Genomic DNA, 23,072 nt, shown 5'->3' on the forward strand with positions numbered 1-23,072 from the left:
TGAACTGGCCATATAGTCGGTGAGCCCTCCAGTGCAGCCCACTGGCCGAGGAATACGGGGGATCAACAGAGGCCAAGCCAACCCGAATACCGTCCATGTCCAGCCTCCGTACCTACCGACGGACGGAGAAGCCAAGACTCCAGACCTCGTATTCGCAGGATGAACCCTGGATGATCTGCAACAAGAGCAGATGCCAAGTTCGGGCGGCGCACTGCGGCTCACTCTGTCAGATCCTTCGAGGGTGGATCAAACATTGGACCGATATAGGAAGTATAGTCAATCAGCTGAATGACCTGATAACGAGCCAGCATGCTCCCAGCTGAGACCAGTAATCCATAATACGGAATGTTGTAGAGGGTTACTGTGTCCCACGAAACATTTCGATACCAATCGCTACTATAAGTCCTATACTTTAACAAGCAGCAAGTCGTATAGTCCAGTATAATACTGTGGGCTTAAAGGGATACATAGTGGTAGTGATAGCTGACCGTACTGGATGTATACCTCTTTCAGCTGGTGATGCCTGTCTCGGATATTAAGGCGGCATCCTTCCATTTGTCTTTAACTTTATCCAATCATACCAGAAAGTTACTCCAGCCCCTGTCAATGCCGCGTCATCCGAGAGCCCCTCATTGACGTTCATGCCGAGTCTGTCTATTCCTTTGCCCATCCAAAAACAGACCAAGACAGAATGGCACCGCTAAACATCCTCATCGTCGGCTGCGGGATCGCAGGCCCAACACTCGCCTCGTTTCTTCTATTAGCTGATATCCCCGCCACGACGAAGCCCCGCATCACAATCGTAGAGCGCGAGTCCACACAGCGCGCGCACGTGCGCGGGCAGAACATCGACATCCGCGGCGCGGGCGTGACTATCATCCGCAAGCTCGGGCTGCAGGTGCCGATCAGGGCTTCGACGACGGGGGAAGAAGGGGTTCGGCTTGTGGATAAGTGGAATCGGGTCTGGGCGCAGAATGAAGTTGATAGGAGTGGTAATGGACAGGTGCAGATGCCGACGAGTGAGATTGAGATTCTGAGGGGGCGGCTGGCGGAGTTGTGCTGGAGGAATAGCTGCAGGGTTAGTGCTGATGCGGAGCGTGAGGGGGCTAGTGGGATTGAGTATGTGTTCGGGGATTATCTGGACGAGATAGAGCAGGATGGTGAGAGAGTGCGTGTGCGCTTTGCGAAGAGTGGACAGACGAGGATCTTTGACCTGCTGGTTGGAGCGGATGGGATGCAGAGCCGGACACGCAGGATGGTCTGGGGCAAGGAAGGGGAGAAGGACCGTGTCAAGCGGATAGGAATGTATGCCGGCTTTTTCAGCATCCCCCGCGAGGACCAGGACGGCAAATGGAGACGCTGGTTCCATGCTCCTGGCCGGCGCGGTATCATGCTGCGGCCAGACAGCCTTGGTGTGAGATCTACTATCTTCATGTATGTGGTGAACGAGAAGGACAGCAGGCTCGAGCAGGTCACCACTGGCGGCATCGACGCGCAAAAGGCACTCCTGGAGGAATACTTCAAGGACGCCGGGTGGGAGTGCGACAGAATCATCCGGGAGATGCACGCAACAGACGATTTCTACTACGACGCCGTCTCGCAGGTCAAGATGGACAGCTGGACCAAGGGACGAGTGGTGCTACTGGGCGACGCTGGCCACTGTGCGTCTCCCATTTCGGGCTTGGGCACAACTCTGGCATTCACCGCAGCCTACAAGCTGGCGGGCTACCTCCAGCCGTATATCCAGCAAGAAACCCCGGACCCTTCAGCTGCCCTCGCGCAGTACAATGAGCAGATGCACCCGATTATCGAGGATGCGCAGCAGCTGGCACCCGGCCAGCCATATATCATCAATCCAGAGACTGCCTGGGGCGTCTGGATCATGCACGTCCTTGTCCGCTCACTGTCGTATACTAGAATCCTCTTCATCATCATTAAATACCTTGGAAGGACTTTCCATCTGGGACCTCAAGCAGCAGACTACGTACCGGTTGAGGACTTTGGCTTTAAAGACATGTCAGTATGGGATGAGGATACTGATTACCCTGCTTATTATTAGTATAGTTAAAGAGAATGTTACTGCCCATCAAGGCAAAGAACCCTAACAAGGCAGATACGAACTGCCAACTCGACTTCACACGAGTCAGCTCACCGCAAATTGGCCAACGGTCGACCTGCTATAAAAAGGAAACCGACCGTCCACTCGTATCTTTGTAGTATTATGTGCCGAGTGAACTATTTGAGGCGCAGAACTCTGCTGCTGCTTGGCTGCCCTACCATGGGAGCCTCAATACGAGCTGGAGCCTGATCTGCAGTGGGATCTACATAGCAGGGCGCCATGAAGCTTATGGTTCGTGGTTTTTGCCAGACGGCTCGTATTCTGACAGCACATCGGATGGCAGTGCAAGTGTTGCACTGTTGAACGGAGAGAAGGCTATAAAAAGGGTCTTAGTCCATGCCTACGGCTCTGAACCCCATTCATCAACCATCTCCCCCCAGTCTCGTTCTACTATTGCCCAGTGACAGACCAAAAAATGCAATTCAAATACCTCCTCCTCGCATTAACAGCCCACAGCGCCGTGACTGCCGCGCTGCAGAGCTACACCCTCGACGACGGCACCCCCGTCGACGTCGCCGACGCATCCAAAGTCCTCGACACCCTGGACCCGAATGATAACGACGCCAACGACAAGCGCAGCATCAACCCCAACCCCGGCGGTGCTAAAATGCTCGTGCGCCGCGACTGCGACCCAGGCTCGGACTTCCCCTGGCTGTGCCAGTCCGGCAACCGCTGCTGTCGCCGCGACGCTGCCTGCTGCGGGAATCGCAATTGCATCTTCCCAAACTCCCAGAACTGCTGCTCGGATGGGCGTTACTGTAACAAGCCTGATCGGTGTGTTAAGCGTCCGAATGGGAGTATCGGGTGTCTTACTCCTTAAGTGGTTTAATTTTGGTCGTTTTGTGATGTTATATGATTGATGTTTGAATGGGATACTTCCGAAGGGAAATATGTGGATGCTGTATTGATGAAGTTCTTGTTGTATACTTGCTGCTACTATACATGAGCATTTTGCCTCGGTGGGAATCTGTGAATGATACCGTACAATTCTCTCATTAGTGTAGTGAATCCCTTTTCTGAGTTTCCTTTGCGGCCAGCAAACATGCCAGGCGGGTTGTCAGTCGGCTGTGGAAATGAACAGTGCTTCCCGGCGAAATCGGCCTGCGTTGGCCTGGGAAGTGTCGCATGGCTGTTTCTATGGGTAGATGACCCTGATAGTGGACAGACATGCTGGGCTTAGGAGCAATATTAGAATGGCGATCCGGAATCGGGAGGTTGCAGATATAGTATAGCCTGTTGATAAGGAGCGAGTGTCTTGCGTATCTGGTCATCTCCATTGAGGGAGTCAGTCATACTTGACCTACTAGAGTTAAACATGGTTAGAAGTTGGGTAGGTGCAGCCTGGGTAAGCTTAGGATAAGGCTATTTAGAAAGAAATAAAATATACTGTCTACATATTATATAACTAAGTGTAGTCTGTTTTAGTGTAGTCTGGTTAGTCTATTAGCTATAAATATTACTACCAAGCGACGTCAACTAAGGAGTATGGTTTCAACTAATCAGCAGCCTTGGTCAGAACAGAATGAATTGCTTAAAGAATATAGAGAGACACAGTATCTAGATATCTTTATAGAACCGGTTCCAGCGCGTGATCGCGACCCGGTTGCAGTATGATGGTCCATGGTATCCATCTAGAAACACAGCCAGAGTTGGAATCAGAGTCCAGACCTCTACTATGCAGCTAGAACTCTACTATCAGGGCTGACTGCTCTCGGCACGGTACAAAATGCCGACCAGAGTCGATAACGTGCTACAGCACAGTGATAGCGTGACAGTCTCCAAAAATCACCGACAGACCGAGATTATTCTGTTTCGACCTGGCACCTCCCCGACTCTATCTGCGTCTAGGACAGTTATATGTAGTATTCTGTTACCCAAGATATATGACAATATGAGCCAGGGTATACGACGCCCAAGGCGGCTTCTAGCAGCGTGAGCACTGCAGCCTTCCCAAGCCGCTAGTCTGGATACCATGTCTAACTACTGCATGCGCAACGCAGGTGCGAGAGATGCCATTTCCAGAAAATCAAATGCTCAGGGGCCCAGCCATGTCAGACGTGTGCGACCACAGGCAGAGCGTGCCATTATCCCGCGAAAGAACGCAAGGTTCGAGTACCTGAGAGTTATCTGAATCAGCTCGAAGCAGACAGCAGGCGTCTACGGGGCCGCGACCAGATCAACGCTCCGTTCGATGACAGCAAAGATCAAGACGAGGCTGTTTCGCTATCTAAGGATGAGAGTAACTTGTTCAATCCTCTCTTCGACAGACAGCCAGATCGATCGCCGCATGAGCGTTCCGCGGAGCCAGCATTTATCGGGGAGGCGTCGTGTGCTGCGTTCAGCAATAGATTGTTATCTTGTCTGGATGATATATACACGCCACTAACAGCCGGGTTGTCGAACTACCATCGCCTCAACACACATCATGGCTTCATGATAGAGCAGAGTGTACAGTTTCCGGAGCGGATGAGTGTCAAATTACTGTTAAGCGTCGCGCGACGTTTTATTGGAAACTACCATCCGCTTTTTCTCGAGGTTTCCTTTATGAAGGAGATTGATGCAGTCTACCAAAAAGAGATCATACCCTCGAGGTTATGGCGATGTAAGTTCTTCGCTTTGATGGCGGTAGGGGAAATATATGCACATAGAAGAGGTGTGGGCGACGGTATATCAGTTCCTGGAATAAATTATTACGAAAAAGCAGTCCATCTTATGCAAGAGGATCAGGACTACTGTGAAGAGCCCTCCTTAATGCAGGTCGAGGTCCTCACGCTTCTGGTAAGAGACTGCTCATGGAGGTAGACCGTTGGCTAACAGCCTAGGCATGGGTATCTAATATCGTCGGTCGAGTTCGAACTGCATATTGCTACAGTGGCATTGCTACCAGGCTTGCCTTGAGCCTTGGAATGCACAGGGCAGCGTCAAGATATACTACATTGACACCAGTTGAACGAGAGACGCGACGGCGGACGTGGTGGGTGCTGTACTTTTTTGATCGCTTCTCTGCCTCAAAGCTCGGTCACCCCATCGCCGTGAGGGACGAGGATATCGATGTCGAGATGCCCAGTATGGAGGGTTTGACAACAGAAGAGATGGCAGAGTTCCTTGATCCCCGAAGTCTCATTATCAACATCAAACTCGGACGGATCATTGGGAACATCTTAACTCAGATCTACGGGATACCGAAAGCCACAAACGGCCGTTACATCCACCAGGTGCATAGCATCTTGAAGCAGCTCCGAGCATGGCATGATGAGTTGCCACCCGATATGCTCGTCAGAGAGCGAGACACTCCGCGAACCGTCGCAAACCTCGCGCTCGCATTCAACCAGTGTATCATCCAGACCACGCGTCCTGTGCTCCTGCACCTCTTCAAAACACAGGTCCAACTCGGCTCCAGAGTACGGCAGGACGCCTCCTCAATCATCCTGGCTCTGGCCGACAGCTGTGTGAATGCCGCACAGGCCTCGAGCCATATAGTCGAAAACCTCTTTCTAGACGGCTCAATTGCCATGTTTGGGTACTATGATGCCCAGCATATCTTCTCCGCGGCGATGATTCTCCTCATGTCAGCGGTGATGAAGCCAACGGCTGGCAGCTCGGAGCATCTCGAGACTTTGCTAGGCGCTCTGCGGTGTTTAAGGGAGAATGGAAATATCCCTGCTGTTGACTTTTGCGACAGGCTATCGCATATCCAGACGCGCATATCGACCTTGCGAGCTACCGGCCGTTTAGGGGGTGGTACGTTTGAACGACCTTCTACCAGAGCACCGCCTGTAGCTGGTGAGTCGGAAAGTGCATTCAATCACACGGCAAACCAAAATCAGCTTGAAACACCTTCAAGTGTGAATAATGAAGCAGAGGACCACGCTGAAATCCTGGGCAACCCCTTGATCGGGAGCTTCCTGGACACGAATAAAGCGGAGTGGATGGACTATCTATTTGCAGACGGGACTCTCGGGGAGTTTAATACAGAGATTGAAGAGCAGTTTCTGTTTGGATCATGATAGTCTGTTTGATTATGACAATATGATATCTAAATGGGATACAGAAATAGTTTATTCTCCATGTCCGTCAGATCAAGCATGGCCAGATCAACCTTCCTCCTCACCACAACCCCAGACTCATCCACAGCCTCAACACATCCCCCACGTTCGTCATCTTCAAGCTCCGCAATCCAAGCCCTTCGTTGCCTATTCCTCCTCACCAGAATGACGTGCACAACCCAGAGTATAGCCGGTGTTCCCACCCAACTAACCACAATCATCGAAACCCAAGCCCCATAATACCGCGGAGCAGCACTAGGAACCCATATCTGCGGCGACACGAGGTTCCCAACCGAGTACCCAATCATAAACATGCCGTTCCGCGTGATTTTCTTCGTATACCCAGCCGCAGAGGAGGTGGCCCATCCCAGCGCAATGATATAAGTGATACTGTACGTGTTCTGCGCCAGCAGAATACACGCTAGCAGGGCGAGTTTCTGCTCCCACGCAATCGTCACCATACCCACACCACCCGCGAATGCGAGAGCACACCAGACCATGCTATGCAGAGCGAGGTACTTGGGCCACCACTTCAAACCCAGTGTAGCGACTATACAGAGAGCCACGCCGAAGCCACCGCCCGCAGCGGCAACGAGGGTAGATCCTAGCGTGGATACACCGAGAGAGGTCGTGAGGAGGTTCTGCTGGCCGTAGTTGAGATTGTTGCAGTACATGAGCGTGAATGCCTGCAGGGCGAATAGCCACGAGACGGGGTCGCGTAGTGTTTCGAGAAACTGGGACCGTTTGAACTGTTTCTGTTGGATGGAGCTTTGGCTGGATTCGTGGACGCGACGGATGACGTGGACTTTCTCTTCGAGGGTGAGGAAGCGTGCGTCGGCTGGGTTGTTAGGGTAGCGGAACCAGACCCAGACGGATAGGAGGACTGTGAAGCCGCCGATGACGATCATGAATAGTTTCCAAGGGAGGATGTTGCTGTTGCTGTGGAGGAGGCCGTAGGCGATGAATCCTGCTGGGATGGGAGCTCCGACACAGGTGATCCAGAGAATGGGCTGCAGGAAGGATTGTTCGTGGCGGTTGAAGAACATGCCGATTGTGATTTCGAGGGCTGGGACTACCACGGACTCGGTTGCGCCGAGCACAAGTCGCAGGACGATTAGTCCGCCGTATCTGATGGCAACGCAGTGCAGGAAGATGATTGCGCCCCAGAGGAAGATCGTGCCTGCGACGAACTTGCCCAGGGGGAGTCGCTGCATCAGATAGTTGCCGGGCCATTGACCAACAAGATAGCCTAGACCATGTAGGTGTTAGAATTTGTATATTGAGGCATGAATGAATGAAGCTAAACATACCCACGTAGAAAAGACTGTTCAGCGTGTTATACTGAGACTTGGAAATGCCCGTCTCCTCGAACAGGCCCAGGATAGCAGTATACCCCAGTGTCGATTTATCAATCTGTCTTGTCAGAGGACACCAAGTTCAGCGCAGTGGAGGGATACTCACAAACAAGGTAATGTTTATAACAGACACCAGAATCATAATATGAAAATACAATTTCCATCTGATCTTTGACTCCCCCGCGGGTGTCAACGGCCCAAACTCATGGCCATGGTCCTCGATAATACGCAAGGTGACGTCCGCATAACTCTCATCGACCGTCCTAGCCTCACTATGAGTAGCGGTAGTAGCTTGAGGCTCCTCTTTTCCATTCATGCTGCCGTTGATTAGGGTTTCAGCTATGCTTCTGGATTGTTCTCCTGGACAGAGTTGTACCTTGCAGCTTTATTAAGGCTTCGGGATTTGCTTAAAGCTTGACATGTTACTCATTTTACACATCGATTGTACCATCTCGAGTTGGAGACTACGGCCCAGAAATGCCGGTTGGTTTAGGGATCTCCAAAAACGAGCACGTAACTCGTATAAGTGGTCAATCTCAGTCGATGATGCTAGAGTTTCCACCCATCACAACATCTTGGCATCATATATGATGGCCGGTAAAAAGAAATTGCCGATAAGAAAAAGATTCAATGAACAGAGCTGGGGTTTATAGGTTATGATTAGGTTAAATCTATATTAGCTTGCGGCTTTGAATATTGACTGGGGATTATCTTCCAGCTAGACACCTGAGGCTTATATAGTTCCACCATACTACCAAGGACTAACACTAGTACACTAGTATATGAATATATGTAAAGATCTCACGCCACCAGATCTTCCCGACTCCTGATCTCCCGCACCAGCTCAATAAATTCCGGATCTCCCTGCTCAGCTAGTTCCTCAAAGCGAGGCGTATTCTCCTTTAGCCACGCAGCGTCTTGTCCAGCCTATAGTGAGCATGGTCAGCTCCCGTCGAGCCCAAACTCATTCCACCAATAAGTTGATACGTGGAATCTGGTAGACTCACCTCAGGAAGCACAAACCCACTTTCAACCCCCGTTGTAATTGCCCCCATAACAAACACCCTCTTGAGCTCAAGGTCCTCTCGCTCCTCACCCTTCTTAGAACCAGGATTAACAATGCTATTCCAAGTCTCTAGAATCTTCAACGCAACATCATCGAAGTCCTTCTTTGATCGGTTTCCGCCGGCACGCACGTAGCCCGTTATGCGATTTATCGAGCACTGCAGAGCGGTTATTAGTATAGCTCCTACGTCTCATTTTAAGAGAAACAAGTAAAAGAGGGGGGGCGCTAACCTCCTTCCCACCAACATAATTAACATCCCGGCTCGCATCCGTAAACCGCACATTGACGAAGAGACTTGGTGTAGCGAATTTGCGCGTGTGGATTGTTGTGATTGATGTGGCTAGGGCGTCGCGCTGGGGCTTGTTTAGGGGGGTAGCGTGTTCGATTTGGTAGAAGGGCATTTTGAATATGAATCAATTATTGTCCCTGAAACGGATATGAGATGGAAGGTAAATAGGTTGTTGTTGGACTGCAGGTATGAGGTAATGTGGATTTATACCCCACCGGGTATGTGAGGGGTAGCAGGATTCGGCCGACATGTTCAGTAATCATTAATTATCACAAAAATCTATGGTGAGTGAAATCTCGGGGAGAAAGGCACTGATGAAGTACCAAGCAAATAATTCTTTAGGTTATTGTAACTTGTAATTGTGCTGCAGGTGCCATGCATGTATATATAACGAACACCCACTATACTCAAGCTCCAGCACTGAATGGATGGAAGTATAAGAAACCAGATCCACGAAACAAAAAATGCCAAGCACGTCCTGAGTTGGGACTGACGTCCGGGTTGAATTTTATACTTAGGTGCTTAACTATCCTAATATTAGTAGTATATATTTCTACTTAATTTTATAATTACAGCGGCTAGTCTAGTCCTGGAAAGAACTAATATATTTCAGTCACTAATAGGTAATTTCCTTAGGTCAAATACATTAAAAAAACCTTGATTCCTGGTTCTGATGGCGCGGGTACTGTCCTTCTATACATAATGTTCATCAAGGCCCTTAGATTATAGTAACATAACTGCTCTATTTTCATTACACCAAGCACACCATTATAATCCGACAGAGGCCCAGTACCCCGGACTGATCTCGGTTCATTTGGCGCCGATAGTGAGAATCTATGTCTTGATTTATATCGCCACAATCCCTCTTGCAAGGTACAGTAAAGTAGTTATAGCTAGGGTCCAGTACTACAAGTTTCTAGGGGTAGTCTGCTCAATAGACAGCTGAAATACTCTATAGTATCAAGCAGATTACCCGAAAGAGGCAAAACTAACCACAGTATAGAATTCACAGGCCTTCGCTTCACAGCGCCAATAATCTACTGGAATCCCCCATCTGCATTTAGAACCTGAATGATAATCAATGTTAGTGGGTTAATATGAAGCCAAACCGCGAGAAACTTACACTTCCTGTGACAAAGCTAGAAGTATCGCTAAGCAAGAATAGAATGCAATTGGCGATTTCCTCAGGCTGGGCGAGTCGTTGAAGGGCGGTTCTCGAAACCATTCTCTGGAATACCAGATCCGGAGAGCCTAGGGCAGCAGCAAGAGGTGTATCAACGACACCTCTGTACTAATGAGCATTCATCTTTACACAGTGGGGGGACCCTTCACTCACGGAGCCACCGCGTTTACCCTGACGTTCCTTGTCCCAGCCTCCTGCGCAGCCGATTTGGTCAAGGAAATAACCCCCCATTTAGCAGCTCCATAAGGGGCATTCCAGGGAGACCCTCGCTGGCCAGCAATACTGGCGACGCTGACAATACTCCCACCGTCGCTAATATGCCTCAGCTCTGACGACAAACTGTTCCGGATTCCGTTCAGGTTGATTGACATCATGGCGTCCCATTCCTCGTCTTTGATGGTATCCAGGGCATACCCCTTCCCTTTGAAACCCTGAGTTCCGATCCATCCAGCGAGGTTAGCTGCTCCGTTAACCTTGCCGTATTTTGCCTTGGTTGCTTTAACGGCGGCCTCGATCGCGCCAGAGTCGACGACGTCGACTTTAAATCCTATGGCTTCCCCGCCGATGTTTTCTATTTCATTGATGACGGCTTTGGGGTCATTTAGATCCAACAGTGCAAGCTTCGCGCCTTGACGAGCGAGGAGGATGGACGTAGCACGGCCCTGTCCAGAGGCGGCACCCGTGACGACGAAGACTTTGTCCTTGAGATCGGCGTATGACATTGTGGATTCGAGTTTATAAAGCTGAGCTGGGCGGGGGATGAAGAGGAATACGCTGGTGGTTGCTTGACAAGTACGCTTGCACGTTTGTCTTAAGTAGGGCCTGATCTCTCATTCTAGCCGAGTGGGATTGCCTCGGAACGGCAACAGTATACGTATACAGCAACTGAGATATGCAACTCCGTCGACTGTTCCGGATTACTTGGAGCATGTTACTTTTTGGCCCTGGGGGCTCGGAACATCGCTGTAGGGTTGCCGCGGAGGGCCCGTTCCGTCAGGCATCCATTCCGTTCCGTCTCACCTCGAGAGATTGTCCCTGCCAACCATTAACTTTGTAGAATATGCATGTTGAAATCATGTTTCCGTCTCGGTATGCTCCATGAGAGCAGAATACATCAGACTGCGGAACATATATGAAGGCTGCACATGAGGATACTTTAGACAGAAGACTTCTCCAACCCACCCTTTCATCTTGCCCCATAACCTCATTTTTAACTACTACTGGATACGGCGCAGCTCAGTGAATTCAATTCTGAAGATGACTTTCTCTGTCTCGACCAACGGTGCCGGTGGAGAAGCTCCGCCCAAGCCCATCGAAGCCACCGATGCATACCGCAACAAGTACCCAGTTGCCTACGAACAGTCCAAGCTGCCATTCGATGCTCCCAGACGGGTGAAAGTCATTGTCGCTGGTGCAGGCATCAGTGGTATCTCCTTTGCCCACGCCGTAGAAAGCGGCCAACTGCCCAATGTCGATCTCCAGATTCTGGAAAAGAACGCTGGGTTGGGAGGAACGTGGCTGGAGAATCGCTACCCCGGATGTGCCTGTGACATCCCGTCCCATAACTACCTGGTACGGACCCCTCGATGGCTATGCTATGCTATTCTACAATCTCCACCGCTGGCTGGGTACTGATATTAGCTAGTTCACCTGGGCACCGAACCCCAAATGGTCCTCGTTTTATGTGTCGGCTCCGGAAATTCTCGAGTATATCGAGAACGTGGTCGACAAGTTCGATTTGGGAAAATATATCACGACGAGTCGCAAGATCACTGGGGCCCGCTGGGACGAGCAGAAACAAAAATGGATCGTCACCAGCAAGCAGACTGATGGTCGTCGCACAATCGTTTCTGCAAAGGGCATTACCGATGGAGAAGTGGGCAATGATATCGTCGAGGAATGCGATGTTTTCATCAATGCCAGCGGCTACCTGAACAACTGGAGATGGCCCGATCTTCCTGGTCGCGAAGAGTACCAAGGCATCCTAGCCCACAGCGCCAACTACGACCCCGAGATTGACCTCCGCGGCAAAAGAGTCGCCGTTATTGGCAACGGAAGCAGTGGGATCCAGGTCACTGCAGCTGTGCAGAAAGTGGCGAGCCATGTTGGGGCGTACATACGTTCCCCGACTTGGGTGACGGCGAACTTGGGCTCCAGGTTCATCGGCCAAGGCCAACCCAACATGACCTACGACGAGGAGCAGCAGAAGAAGTGGATGGAGAATCCAGAAGAGTATCTTACCCTGCGCAAGGAGATTGAGAAGGAGCTCAACTTCCGATTCCCCTTGTATATCCGCGGAAGCTCGTTTCAGGAAATGGCTCGAAAGGCCACGACCAGCGACATGCGCACCAAGCTTGAGAAGAAGCCCGAAGTCGCCGACCTGGCTATCCCTTCTTTCGGTGTTGGATGTCGTCGCCCGACTCCCGGGCCAGGCTATCTTGAAGCGCTCGCCTCCGAGAACTGTGAGGTGGTCTGGGGGGACATCAGCTCCTTTACCAAGACCGGACTGAGATCCCACGATGGCAAGGAGCGTGAATTTGATGTAATCATCGCCGCAACAGGCTTTGACATGTCCTTTATACCTCGTTGGCCCGTTGTCGGACGAAACGGGGTGAACCTCCAGACCGAATGGGCGAAGGATCCGGCCTGCTACATGTCCGTGCTAGCGCAGGATATGCCAAACTACTTTGTGTATATGGGACCGGGGAGCCCAGTCGGTCATGGAAGCATGATCACCTCCATTGAACGCATCACCCTGTATGTGGTGGATATGATCCGGAAGCTGCAGCGCGAGAACTATTCCTCGTTCCGCCTCAAGGACGGCAAAGCCAAGGCCTACCAGTTCCAGATGCTGTCGTGGCTACAGAAGACCGTCTGGGGCGACCCATGCCAGAGCTCATTCAAGAATGGCAACAAAGACGGCGCATTGCATGCGTTCCACCCGGGATCTCGGCTGCACTACTTTGAATTGCTTCGCCGGCACCGGTATGAGGACTTCGAGTGGGAAAGCCGATGCCCTGAGCCTGAATTGGACTTTGCCTGGCTCAATAATGGGTTCCTTTCACATGAGCTATCCCCAGAAGAAGCGGCTGATCCAACGTATGATAACCCCCCCCCCTTCAACACCATAACGCAGTTACTGACATTTGTGACAGCTGGTACCTGAACCAAGATTCTGCCATTCTGACGAAGTTTCTGGACGGAGTAAAGGCTTGAGACGACCTCGATGGGAAGGAGACATGTTTTATGTGACATCAAACCGTTGTAAGTAGAATGCAGCAAGATAGATGATTATGTACCAGTTATTCAAATGAAAGCCTTCAGGCCAAAACAAGGCACTCCGGTCGATAGGGAGAGGTGATAAGGATGGACATAAGATGTGAAGATACTTCAAGGAGTGGACTTCGCAAAAAATATGGAACGCGACGTGGGCCTCACAAAATGCATTTATTCGTAAATCCCACTACTAATTTCCAGTATTGTTCAATCTGATACTGCACTACATGCCATAACACTCACCATCTACACACTCAAAATGTTATCCCGATTTACAGACGTGGCTTAGCTGCATCGACCTGTCCTTCCGCTGCGTCCGTCTGCAATGCCTGTTCAACTAGCTTGATAGCATCCTTTGCCCTCGGTCTCGGCAAGGTTGATCGCCCTTGGGGACCTGGATCATTGAATAGGCCCACTTCTCGCCACCCACCGATGTCCCCGATTTCAAGCACTGTTCCTGAGGGATACTTGGTGCTTGTCACGAGTGACAGCATGGCTTTGACAACCTCATCAGGCGGGAGTGTAAAGTCGTTCTCTAGATCGATGTGTGCACGAGCTTTTGCGCTGTCACGGAATAAAGGGGTGTCCACGACGCTGTCAGTGTACGCATTAGCCAGCGACCATATATACTTCTACTACTCTAGTAGTAGTAGTAGTAGTAGCAGCCGAAGCTGCAGGCTGAATTGCTTACCCAGGTGCAACGGCAACAACGCGGATACCAGCCAGAGTATCCAAAGGTGCCATGCACCTCACAAACTGGCTGATTGCCTGTTTCGAAACCGAGTAAAGAGGATTGACGACGCTCGGGATCTGCGCCGTAATGCTAGAGAGATGGACGATAACACCTGGCCTTTCGGCGCGACGGAGCCGGCGTATAGCGATCCGTGACATCTTGATGGGATGGACGATATTCACGTCCAAAACCTTGTAGTGTGATGGACTGTCCAGGTCTGCCCAGAAATTGTTCGACGAGGGCTCGTAAACGCCAGCTCCCGGAACAATGATATCGGGGGTTCCGCCAAACGCCCTGGCGAAGGCATCGAATGCAGCCTCGAGCTGGTTCCAGTCTGTAACATCGGTCGCGTGAAATCGTACTCTAGCGGAGGGCCCGGTTTCGATCCTCTCCAGCCATTCTTTGGCCGAGGCGTGGAGGGCAAGGTCGGCTAGCAGGACGGAACAGCCATTGTCGTACAATGTCTTAGCAAAGGAAAGACCAATTCCTAGTAGCAGGTTAATCGAAAGACTGAATGCGGCGTCAACGAATACCTACCTGAGCCACCGCCAGTAATGATCGCTTTCTTGTTCTGTAGATTAAGCGCCGGCATCTTTTCTTCTTCTTTCAATTGTGCGAGCGTTTGGATCTTGAGGTGAGTGCTTGGTGACTTAAGCCAAAGCGAGGAAGAGAAACCAAAGAGTATCCTGTACAATAGTCGAGTATAAGCCCGTCTGCGAAGTTGGGGATTCCGCGGAACAAGCAACCAAAAATCATTCCGGAATCAACAACGCATCCTCTTGTCCCGAGATATTGCAGGACTGGTCCCATTTTGACTAATACAGAAATAATCCCGTGGCCCTGAATGTCATATATATTGGGATGCTTCCAAGCCTCGAAGCTGAGGTATTCTATCTGATATCTACCTTGTTGTCGCACTCCAGAATCAAAAATGGCACACGGCTCGAAGACTCCAGCCTCTTCTACGCAGGCGCCCCCAATCACCGCTGGAACAGCTTACAATATTGACGAAAATACACCTGCGCTATTCCGACCGTTGCGCATTCGCGCAGTTTCGCTTCGGAATCGCATATGCGTTTCTCCCATGTGCCTTTATTCGACTGCCTCCTTCGGACCTCTGACCGGGGTGATGACGCCCCTGTATATCACCACGATAGGCCACAACGTTTTCAAGGGCGCCGCGCTTGCAATGATCGAGGCTACAGGCGTGCAGGCAAACGGCCGGATCACCCCCCACTGCCCGGGTCTCTGGAATGATGCTCAGCAGCAGGGCCTGAAACCAATTGTGGACTTCATTCACTCCCAAGGTGGTCTCTGTGGCGTCCAATTGTCCCATGCTGGAAGAAAGGCAAGTACCCAGCCTCCGCTGGTCGCCCAGCAGCTGGGCAAATCCAGCGCGAGGGCCTCGAAGGATGATGGCGGCTGGCCGGATGATGTGCGAGGTCCCTCGGGGGGCGTGGAACAGTCATGGGACGGCAGAGGGCTTGACCCTTCCGGGGGCTACCATGTTCCCAAGGGGCTGACAGAGTTGGAGATTCGAGAGCTGGTGGTGAGTTTTGCGGAGGCCGCCAAAAGGGCTGTGAAGGCAGGCATCGATGTCGTGGAGATTCACGCTGCCCACGGCTATCTCATCAACCAGTTTCTAAGCCCTGTTACCAACCGCCGAACGGATAGGTACGGTGGGAGCTTTGAGAACAGGATCCGTCTGCTGCTTGAGGTAATCGGTGCTGTCAGAGCGGTGGTTCCAGCGAGTATGCCTGTATTTGTCAGAGTCAGCGCAACGGACTGGCTGGAGCATACAGAGGTTGGAAGAAGCCTTGGAACCTGGACGGAAGAGTCAACAATCCAGCTGGCCAGGCTGTTGCCGGATCTAGGCGTCGATCTCATAGATATCAGCTCAGGAGGCAACCATCATCAGGCCCAGTACGACGTCTTCAATGGAGGCGAGAAGCATACCGCAATTGCCTTGAAAGTTAAGCAGGTACTCAAAGCAGAGGGCAGCGAGTTACAGGTTGGAACAGTCGGTTTGATCACCGAAGCCAAGCAGGCCCGGGATCTGGTGCAGGGTGGTCTCACCGGCGGCCCCGGGGTTGATATCATTTCTGTTGGTCGGCAATTTCTGAGAGAACCAGACTGGGTTTTGAAGGTTGCTTCAGAGCTTGGAGTGGATGTCGCTTGGCCAGTCCAGCTGCAACGTCTTCGCCCTGGGCCGCCATCTCGAATTTAAGGGAAATTATTAGAAAGAGAGTAATGGCGAAGCAACTTGAACGTTCTGATTGTTATTTGAGACTGTTTGGCATTCCGCCTCGTAAATAAACCACATGCTCCCCGAACTACTCCTCGCAGCTGGGCCGTAAATAATAGATATCATAACCAGTTCAAATTACGCCCTATTCCTCCACCATCACAACTGACGGACCTGACTGGCTTTTGTCATACTTCTCCGTCTGATCAGCATCATCCAGAATGCCAATGTCCAGCTCTCGCTGATACACCGCAACCATATTCCGGTCACCAAACATGGCCGCAATCTCCTCCAGCGGTTTGTTCCGCGTGTCTTTGAACCAAACAATGACGACCACCGCCGCAGCACTCGGGATGCATGTGAAGACCAGATACCAGCGCCACGAAATCGTACTTATGGCATAAGGCGACGCTTGCAGCCACATCAGGTTTGTAGCCGAAAGAACAGCCATGGCAATAGAGAAGCCCTGGGACCGAACATGGGTGGGCCAGATCTCAGCGATATAGAAATATGTCGGGCCATCCAGGGCAAGTGAGAAGGCGGCCTGGAAGAGGAAGATGATGGCCACACAGGCGCCTAGCCCCCCGCGGTTCTCGCTGCCAAGGTAGAAGCTCTGCAGGGCAGTTAGGATGCCGACTAGGGCACCGCAGCTCAAAAGACCACCGGCAATAAGCCAGGGGCGACGCACACGGTCAACGAAAAACATGGCGACGACATTGAAGACAAAGCCGGCCAACTGAAAGCCACATTGGAAATGCAGGATCTGCACCGTGTCGAAACCAAGAGACTTCCAGATTATAGAGCCGTAATCTTCGTGCCGCCCCAGATTAGATGTCAGCAACATGCAGTGGACAGACAATGAGCAGAACTGGATTGAAAAAGGGACAATGACCCACTTAGAATAACTAAAACACCTGAGCTCATGAGAGCAAATTCAAGAAAGACAGTCATTGCCAAGCGCTTCCGCATGGAGTGCTTTTTGAACATGCTGTGATAAGAGGTGGCGAATTCAGCGTCAAGTTGAATCTGCTTCTTCATCTGGAAGAACTCTCGGCGAGCAAACTCATGCTCTGGATCATCTGGGCTGGAATGCATACGGTGGATGATGCAGCGGGCTTCCTCAATGCGACCCCTGGACAACAAGAACCGCGGCGACTCTGGCATCCAGTATAACCCGGACAGGATGATGACTGGGAGCGCCATCTGAAGTGCGATGGGGCCGCGCCACTGGTTGCTTCCTTTGACGAAGTAAAACCCAAGGCCAACGTAGCAGGCAAGGGTGTAACCAACCATCATCATCACAGCATGCAGGTCAGTCAGGACACCTCTCAGCCGGGGCGGGACCAACTCAGCGACCCAGATGGGGACACTGGAGAGAATCACCATGGAGCTGGATATCACAACAAGGAAATGTCAACAAGAACAACTTGGATTTCATTTTAGAGAAACGAGACGCACCCGAAGCCGCTGACGAAGCGGAAGACAATGAACATGGCTGGGTTGACAGAGGCCGTCATCAACGCCCCCGAGATGACAAGTAAAACATTCCCCAAACCCACTGAGCACTTGCGACCAAATCTTTTGTTGCTCCAGCCTGCACAAAAGCTGCCAAATACACCGCCTGTGTAGAAGAGTGCATTCATGGCGCCTGTAATGGACTCGGCGTTCGAGGCTGTCTCCAGCTTCATGTGTCTCGTGAAGGACGGCTGTGTTAGGGTAGTTGCAATTACAGAGCCTGCATAGCCATAAGCAGCGGAGCTGAGGGTAATGAAGAACACGACGGCTGCAGTGTATACGTTGAGATGCTGTTTCTTGTCGAATTGATCGTTTCGGCTTCGTGCCGTTTCACTTGGTTCTAGCTGCTCGAGCTGCATGGCGTCTGTTGTTTTGAAGAAATGATCGATTGGCTTTCAAGGCTACTCGAGCATCCCCAAGCTGAAGTCTTAAATTCCTCCGCCCAAGACATCTAATCGAGCCTGTCTCTGTGACATCTACCGCTGTTGAATCCCGTGTTTTCGGGGTTTACAGTGGCTGAAGCAGACTGGCATGGATGATTTGCTAGATCCATCGTATATCCCCCGCATTTCCCCAGATTTTGGCTTGGCCCGTTTCCGCGGAACAAGAGCATCGGAATGCCATGGGGGTGAATGAACGAAAGGGTTTGTTCCGGAGAGACCTGTCATGCTGGTTTATGGGGTACGCTGTCCGGGGTATTCGCGGTTAATCCACAGCTGATCACTAACGGTGCGTTTACTGTGGCGAAGTCCAGAATTCTACCACCTTTGCATTCAACAATGGGTCATGGTATACGCAGCAAGCTTAGGCATGGAAGATGAATGTCATTAGGCATAGGAAAAGAAGAATAGAAAGAGAGACCAAGAGTAATCAGGATATTACAGACTTGATCTAGAGACTTTGCCTATCGTGCTAGTTTATGGGGTACTCAGTGAATGAGAGTTGGCCACAGTCTATTGATACTCAGGGCCTGAAAATGGCTGCACTCTATTGGAAGCATTCTATACCTCAGTAACCATAATTAAGGCGTAAAATCAAGATACTGTCTAACAAGTGCCTATTGCGTTTAGAACGTTGCTTTGATTATTTCGTCGGCCTCAACGCGAGGAAGAAACCACCTGTGGGAGAATCAATACCAGTCAGCGCTGCCAGTTGAATTAGTTAATACACGGACACTCACGTCAGATCCTCTTCGCTATTTTCCTTACACTCCTCTACGCTAAACCCATTGCCTAGCCAGGCAAAGGTAAGATCTTCGTCGTGACACAGACTACTCCAGTCAAAGTCCTCCCAGCGAGGACCACTCAAAAGCCGGAAATAGTGCAATCTCGACCCCGGATGAAGGGAGATCAAAGGACCGTCGGGCCTGCCATTCTTGTACGTGGATGCGCAATTGCTGTTCCAGGCAGTCTTGTCTAACCAGGCCAAGGCGTGTCGCTGATATGCACGAGGGATATGTGGCTTGGGCACGACAGAGCTATAGTTCTCGGTCTGAAGCTTGCGGACGAACTTTGCGATATACTCTGTTACGCGCTCGAGGGAGCTAACGACACTGCCATGTCCAAGGGGACTGCCTGGCCCAAGGTACATGAAGTAGTTGGGCATATCAGCGGCAGAGACCGAAAGATAGCACTCTGGGTTGTCGTCCCATTTCTCCTGGAGGTTGATGTTGTTGCGACCTATGACCGGGAAGCGAGGAGAGAAGGACATGTTGAAGCCGGTGGCACAGATGATGGTATCCACGTCTCGTTGCTCGCCGTTCGCTGCTAGAAGACCAGATTCGGTGAAGGACTCGATACCCCCCCAGATAATCTCGACCTTGGGGGAACAGAGAGCTTCCAGGTAGCCGTTTCCGGGTGTTGTGCGCCGACAGCTGTGCCATCATCTTCGTTAGCCAGACGCGTCTGTAGGAGTGTGCTCAGCTCAACCTACCCAACGGCGAATTCAGGAATCAACCTCTCGGCAATCTGTGGCTTGGCTGAGAGCTTCTCAGTCATTTGAGAAATGGAGTATTGGAGAGCTTCCTTTTGTGCGTCAGAATGCTTCAGGTAGAGGCGGAAACGGGAATTCAGCTCCTGCTCGACATTCTTTCGATACTGAAGATATTCATCGGGATTTCGGGCCCAGTGCTCCTTTTGTTCATCTGTAAAGTAGACATTCGCTCCATTTGGCCCAGCAAACTTCTGAGCAAAGCTGGGCGTTACCCACGTCTTACTGCGAATGTAGACATAGACCCTTTCCACGTCATCGAGGATGTTTGGCAGGATTTGAACGCCCGTACTACCGTTGCCAATCAATGCCACAGTCTTGCCTTTAAGAGTGGCGTCCTGGGGCCAAGCTGCAGAATGGAGCATCTGCCCCTTGAACGTCTCCCTTCGGGGTATAGTTGGCCATTTCCAGTCATTGAAGCAGCCTCCAGCGTTAATCAAGACATCGCATTCTTCAATAAACGGCTCTCCGGCCTCCCCATCCTGGTTGACTCGATTGCTGACCATCAGCTCTCTGCCATCAGTGGCGACACAATTCACTTGCCACTTCTGACGTTCTTCAATCCACTTGGCCCCGATGACTTTGTGGGAGACCTTGACGTACTGACGAAGTCTGTGCTGGTCGGCGACTGCCTCGATGTACGTATGGATGTCTTTCCCAGTGGCATAATAGCTCTTGAAATAAGGGCACGGTGCCCAAGAGTACTAGTAGCGTGTTAGTGGATTTTCGGTAGTACGCCGTGAGTTGCCGTGTTCTTCATTACCTGGTAGTTATGAACAGGAATGTCACAGCTGTAATTCTATTCAGTATCGACATGTAGCGGGGGACTGGGGAGAGATGTTCCATACGCGCATCTTCACACGAGTCAGCAAGTCAACCCTCGTGGTTCATCCATCGACATGTTGGGAGCAACAGCACATACCCTGGATAGCGATTCTCATACCAGGTCCCTCCAACCGAAGCATTCTTTTCGTACACCGTAAGACTCACGTTGGGCAGATGGCCTCGTTCGACCTCTCGCGCAAACGCCAGGCCACTGAAGCCTGCACCAATGCATATCACTTTCAATGCTCGAGGAGCACCCAAGGGCAATCTCGAAATGTTGTATGCGATGTTATCAACCCCATTGTAGGCTTCCGTTGCTTCTCCAGGCGACACACTGGATGGAAGGATCTGCTTGAAAGCTTTGAGGGCTTCCACTCGAGCTTGTTCGGACATGGTGAAACAAAGTATGATCTCACTTGTAAGAACAGCGTCAACTTTGTTCAGTTCTTTGGGTTGATTAAAAAGAGTGCCTGAATATAAGCCGTCCCTTGTTCCGATGCCACTTGTGTTCGCATGTACTTGACCATTCCGGTCCCCAGATCACATTCCGCGGAATGACTTATTGGGCACAATTATATTCCATGGCCAAAGAGTTATTTTCAATTGCATACTAGCTACTCGTCATGAGCAAAATGCCAGAAAGCAATGGAGGCTCTCAAGACTGCCGTCCGAGGCAGGATGGAGATCGGTGGGGGTCATTATAGCTGCCAGTTCTGGATTTGCTTGGATTTTGACCACCCTGGTGATCCCAGAGACATATGCCTGGCGCATTGGCCATTCCAATTACACAATTCTGGTTCTGGCGGACGAATTACCGCTCCATACACTGGTCTATCAGCATCATCGGCACCGCTCCGTTTGGATTCGGTGTCATTCTGGTTTATCTCGGAATCATGAACGACCCCATCGACTCTTACACAATCTATGCCGCGTCTGTGCTGGCGGCCAACACCATTTTACGGTCGATATTCGGGGCCATAGTTCCTGTACTTGCTACATACATGTACGGCGGGGTCGGCATTTCTGTATTTGCTCTGCATGCCATTTCCGTTTTCTTCTACCAATATGGGGCGGCCATCCCTCTGCGGTGCAAATATGCTGCTGGGTCAGACCAAAATATGCAGAAACAAAGGGCACACAACCACCAGGGATCGGTTTCCGCTCTAGAGGAGGGGACTGAAATGGAGAGGGTAGTTACCACTCAGCGGAGTTGGCACTACAACCATTACTATGTCACATACTTCAGATCCATAGTGTGGAACTAATATGAGAGGGCAGTCTAGTCAATATACAGATAGACACAGAGAAACTTATCCGAATAAAGACAGGTCGAAAACCAATGCAAAGCATTCAAATGAAATAGAGGAGGAATAATTGCTGCAGAGCGAGCGACGAAGGCTCAACTATCTAAAGATTTGAGAGTTGTGAACATCCCCTATTCCTAAGACAAGCTTCCCTCATACCGCAAAGCCGCCAAATGCCCTGCATCGACGGTGACCGTTGACCCAGTCATGTAGCTGGCACCACACCCGCTCAAGAATATGCATACATCTGCAATTTCCTCGGGGATGGCAAGTCTCTGCCTTCCGTTCCCTTCCACTGCCCACCCCCTTTTTCCCGGCGTCACAGAAGCCTGCCTCGCTGCAACCATGGGCGTCTCAGTCATCCCCGGACACACGGCGTTGATACGGATCTCCTCCCGGGCATGGTCAACCGCTGCGGATTTGGTGAGACCTACAACGGCATGTTTCGAAACGACATATGGCATCATGTTTTGCAAGGCAGCAAAGCCAGTCACAGAGGCGATATTGACAATGCTTCCTCTCTGTGCTCGCAGTGGGTTGTCGAATCCCGGCGTACAGGTGGCGTTCTGCTTCTGCATCACTTGAATCTGTTCCTGCATGCAAACCATGACACCCTTTGTGTTTATCTCCAAAACCTTATCATACTCCTCGTGCGGATACTGGGCGGTCGGAACTCGAGCGGCGGTTGTGATTCCGGCAACGTTGGCGGCTGCAGATATATATATCTAAGGTTACTTATAATCGGTCGTTTGCCAGATTTGAAAACAAGGACGAACCATAATCTATGCCTCCAAATGCCCTTGTGGTCTCCAAAATCAGATTTCGCACAGAATCGACATCCGTGACGTTTGTCTTTAATGCCAGGGTTTGCACCTGATATCCTTGAGCTTTGATCAACGAGATGGTGGCGTTCATCCCCTCGGTCGTGATATCGGCCAGTGCAATGGCCCTGCATCCTGCTTGGGCGTAGGCAATGCATATCTGACGGCCAATCCCGGAACCTGCGTGAGAATTAGTGGTAGCCCTGATTTAATTCGGCGCATATCGTCTCGGACCTGCGCCTGTCACCAAAGCCACTCCATCGAGGGTTTTCAATCGCATCGACATGATCGCGATAGTCTGTTGAC

The 23,072-nt window shown here is 51.1% G+C and overlaps 12 protein-coding genes across 12 annotated transcripts; 5 read left to right on the top strand and 7 right to left on the bottom strand.

The window, feature by feature from the left end:
- Positions 1-691: 691 nt before the first annotated feature.
- APUU_60731S (uncharacterized protein) lies at positions 692-2,059 on the top strand (the record flags this gene model as incomplete). The annotated part of the gene is made up of 1 exon (XM_041694004.1): positions 692-2,059. The coding sequence occupies one exon, from the start codon at positions 692-694 to the stop codon at positions 2,057-2,059; it is 1,368 nt and encodes a 455-aa protein (XP_041559877.1).
- Positions 2,060-2,534: 475 nt separating this feature from the next.
- Positions 2,535-2,939, top strand: APUU_60732S (uncharacterized protein; the record flags this gene model as incomplete). Its single annotated transcript, XM_041694005.1, has 1 exon — positions 2,535-2,939. One exon carries the CDS (start codon positions 2,535-2,537, stop codon positions 2,937-2,939), a length of 405 nt encoding a protein of 134 aa, XP_041559878.1.
- Positions 2,940-4,870: 1,931 nt separating this feature from the next.
- On the top strand, positions 4,871-6,126 carry APUU_60733S (fungal specific transcription factor domain-containing protein; the record flags this gene model as incomplete). The annotated part of the gene is made up of 2 exons (XM_041694006.1): positions 4,871-4,897; positions 4,942-6,126. The coding sequence occupies 2 exons, from the start codon at positions 4,871-4,873 to the stop codon at positions 6,124-6,126; spliced, it is 1,212 nt and encodes a 403-aa protein (XP_041559879.1).
- A 29-nt stretch (positions 6,127-6,155) lies between these two features.
- APUU_60734A (uncharacterized protein) lies at positions 6,156-7,836 on the bottom strand (the record flags this gene model as incomplete). The annotated part of the gene is made up of 3 exons (XM_041694007.1): positions 6,156-7,414; positions 7,476-7,578; positions 7,627-7,836. The coding sequence occupies 3 exons, from the start codon at positions 7,834-7,836 to the stop codon at positions 6,156-6,158; spliced, it is 1,572 nt and encodes a 523-aa protein (XP_041559880.1).
- Positions 7,837-8,321: 485 nt separating this feature from the next.
- Positions 8,322-8,987, bottom strand: APUU_60735A (uncharacterized protein; the record flags this gene model as incomplete). The annotated part of the gene is made up of 3 exons (XM_041694008.1): positions 8,322-8,447; positions 8,528-8,743; positions 8,817-8,987. 3 exons carry the CDS (start codon positions 8,985-8,987, stop codon positions 8,322-8,324), a joined length of 513 nt encoding a protein of 170 aa, XP_041559881.1.
- A 925-nt stretch (positions 8,988-9,912) lies between these two features.
- APUU_60736A (SDR family NAD(P)-dependent oxidoreductase) lies at positions 9,913-10,780 on the bottom strand (the record flags this gene model as incomplete). Its single annotated transcript, XM_041694009.1, has 3 exons — positions 9,913-9,942; positions 9,999-10,161; positions 10,212-10,780. The coding sequence occupies 3 exons, from the start codon at positions 10,778-10,780 to the stop codon at positions 9,913-9,915; spliced, it is 762 nt and encodes a 253-aa protein (XP_041559882.1).
- Positions 10,781-11,315: 535 nt separating this feature from the next.
- Positions 11,316-13,274, top strand: APUU_60737S (flavin-containing monooxygenase; the record flags this gene model as incomplete). Its single annotated transcript, XM_041694010.1, has 3 exons — positions 11,316-11,630; positions 11,704-13,157; positions 13,214-13,274. The coding sequence occupies 3 exons, from the start codon at positions 11,316-11,318 to the stop codon at positions 13,272-13,274; spliced, it is 1,830 nt and encodes a 609-aa protein (XP_041559883.1).
- Positions 13,275-13,606: 332 nt separating this feature from the next.
- On the bottom strand, positions 13,607-14,659 carry APUU_60738A (uncharacterized protein; the record flags this gene model as incomplete). Its single annotated transcript, XM_041694011.1, has 3 exons — positions 13,607-13,928; positions 14,026-14,554; positions 14,605-14,659. 3 exons carry the CDS (start codon positions 14,657-14,659, stop codon positions 13,607-13,609), a joined length of 906 nt encoding a protein of 301 aa, XP_041559884.1.
- A 339-nt stretch (positions 14,660-14,998) lies between these two features.
- Positions 14,999-16,294, top strand: APUU_60739S (NADH:flavin oxidoreductase/NADH oxidase; the record flags this gene model as incomplete). Its single annotated transcript, XM_041694012.1, has 1 exon — positions 14,999-16,294. The coding sequence occupies one exon, from the start codon at positions 14,999-15,001 to the stop codon at positions 16,292-16,294; it is 1,296 nt and encodes a 431-aa protein (XP_041559885.1).
- A 163-nt stretch (positions 16,295-16,457) lies between these two features.
- Positions 16,458-18,186, bottom strand: APUU_60740A (uncharacterized protein; the record flags this gene model as incomplete). Its single annotated transcript, XM_041694014.1, has 3 exons — positions 16,458-17,122; positions 17,209-17,702; positions 17,771-18,186. The coding sequence occupies 3 exons, from the start codon at positions 18,184-18,186 to the stop codon at positions 16,458-16,460; spliced, it is 1,575 nt and encodes a 524-aa protein (XP_041559886.1).
- Positions 18,187-18,893: 707 nt separating this feature from the next.
- APUU_60741A (flavin-containing monooxygenase) lies at positions 18,894-21,034 on the bottom strand (the record flags this gene model as incomplete). The annotated part of the gene is made up of 6 exons (XM_041694015.1): positions 18,894-18,945; positions 19,008-19,700; positions 19,760-20,520; positions 20,580-20,607; positions 20,665-20,670; positions 20,739-21,034. 6 exons carry the CDS (start codon positions 21,032-21,034, stop codon positions 18,894-18,896), a joined length of 1,836 nt encoding a protein of 611 aa, XP_041559887.1.
- A 1,048-nt stretch (positions 21,035-22,082) lies between these two features.
- On the bottom strand, positions 22,083-23,052 carry APUU_60742A (SDR family NAD(P)-dependent oxidoreductase; the record flags this gene model as incomplete). Its single annotated transcript, XM_041694016.1, has 3 exons — positions 22,083-22,654; positions 22,722-22,946; positions 23,001-23,052. The coding sequence occupies 3 exons, from the start codon at positions 23,050-23,052 to the stop codon at positions 22,083-22,085; spliced, it is 849 nt and encodes a 282-aa protein (XP_041559888.1).
- Between the last annotated feature and the right edge of the window lie 20 nt (positions 23,053-23,072).

The sequence above is a fragment of the Aspergillus puulaauensis genome, chromosome 6 (genome assembly GCF_016861865.1).
Source record: "Aspergillus puulaauensis MK2 DNA, chromosome 6, nearly complete sequence".
Classification (NCBI taxonomy): Eukaryota; Fungi; Ascomycota; class Eurotiomycetes; order Eurotiales; family Aspergillaceae; genus Aspergillus; species Aspergillus puulaauensis.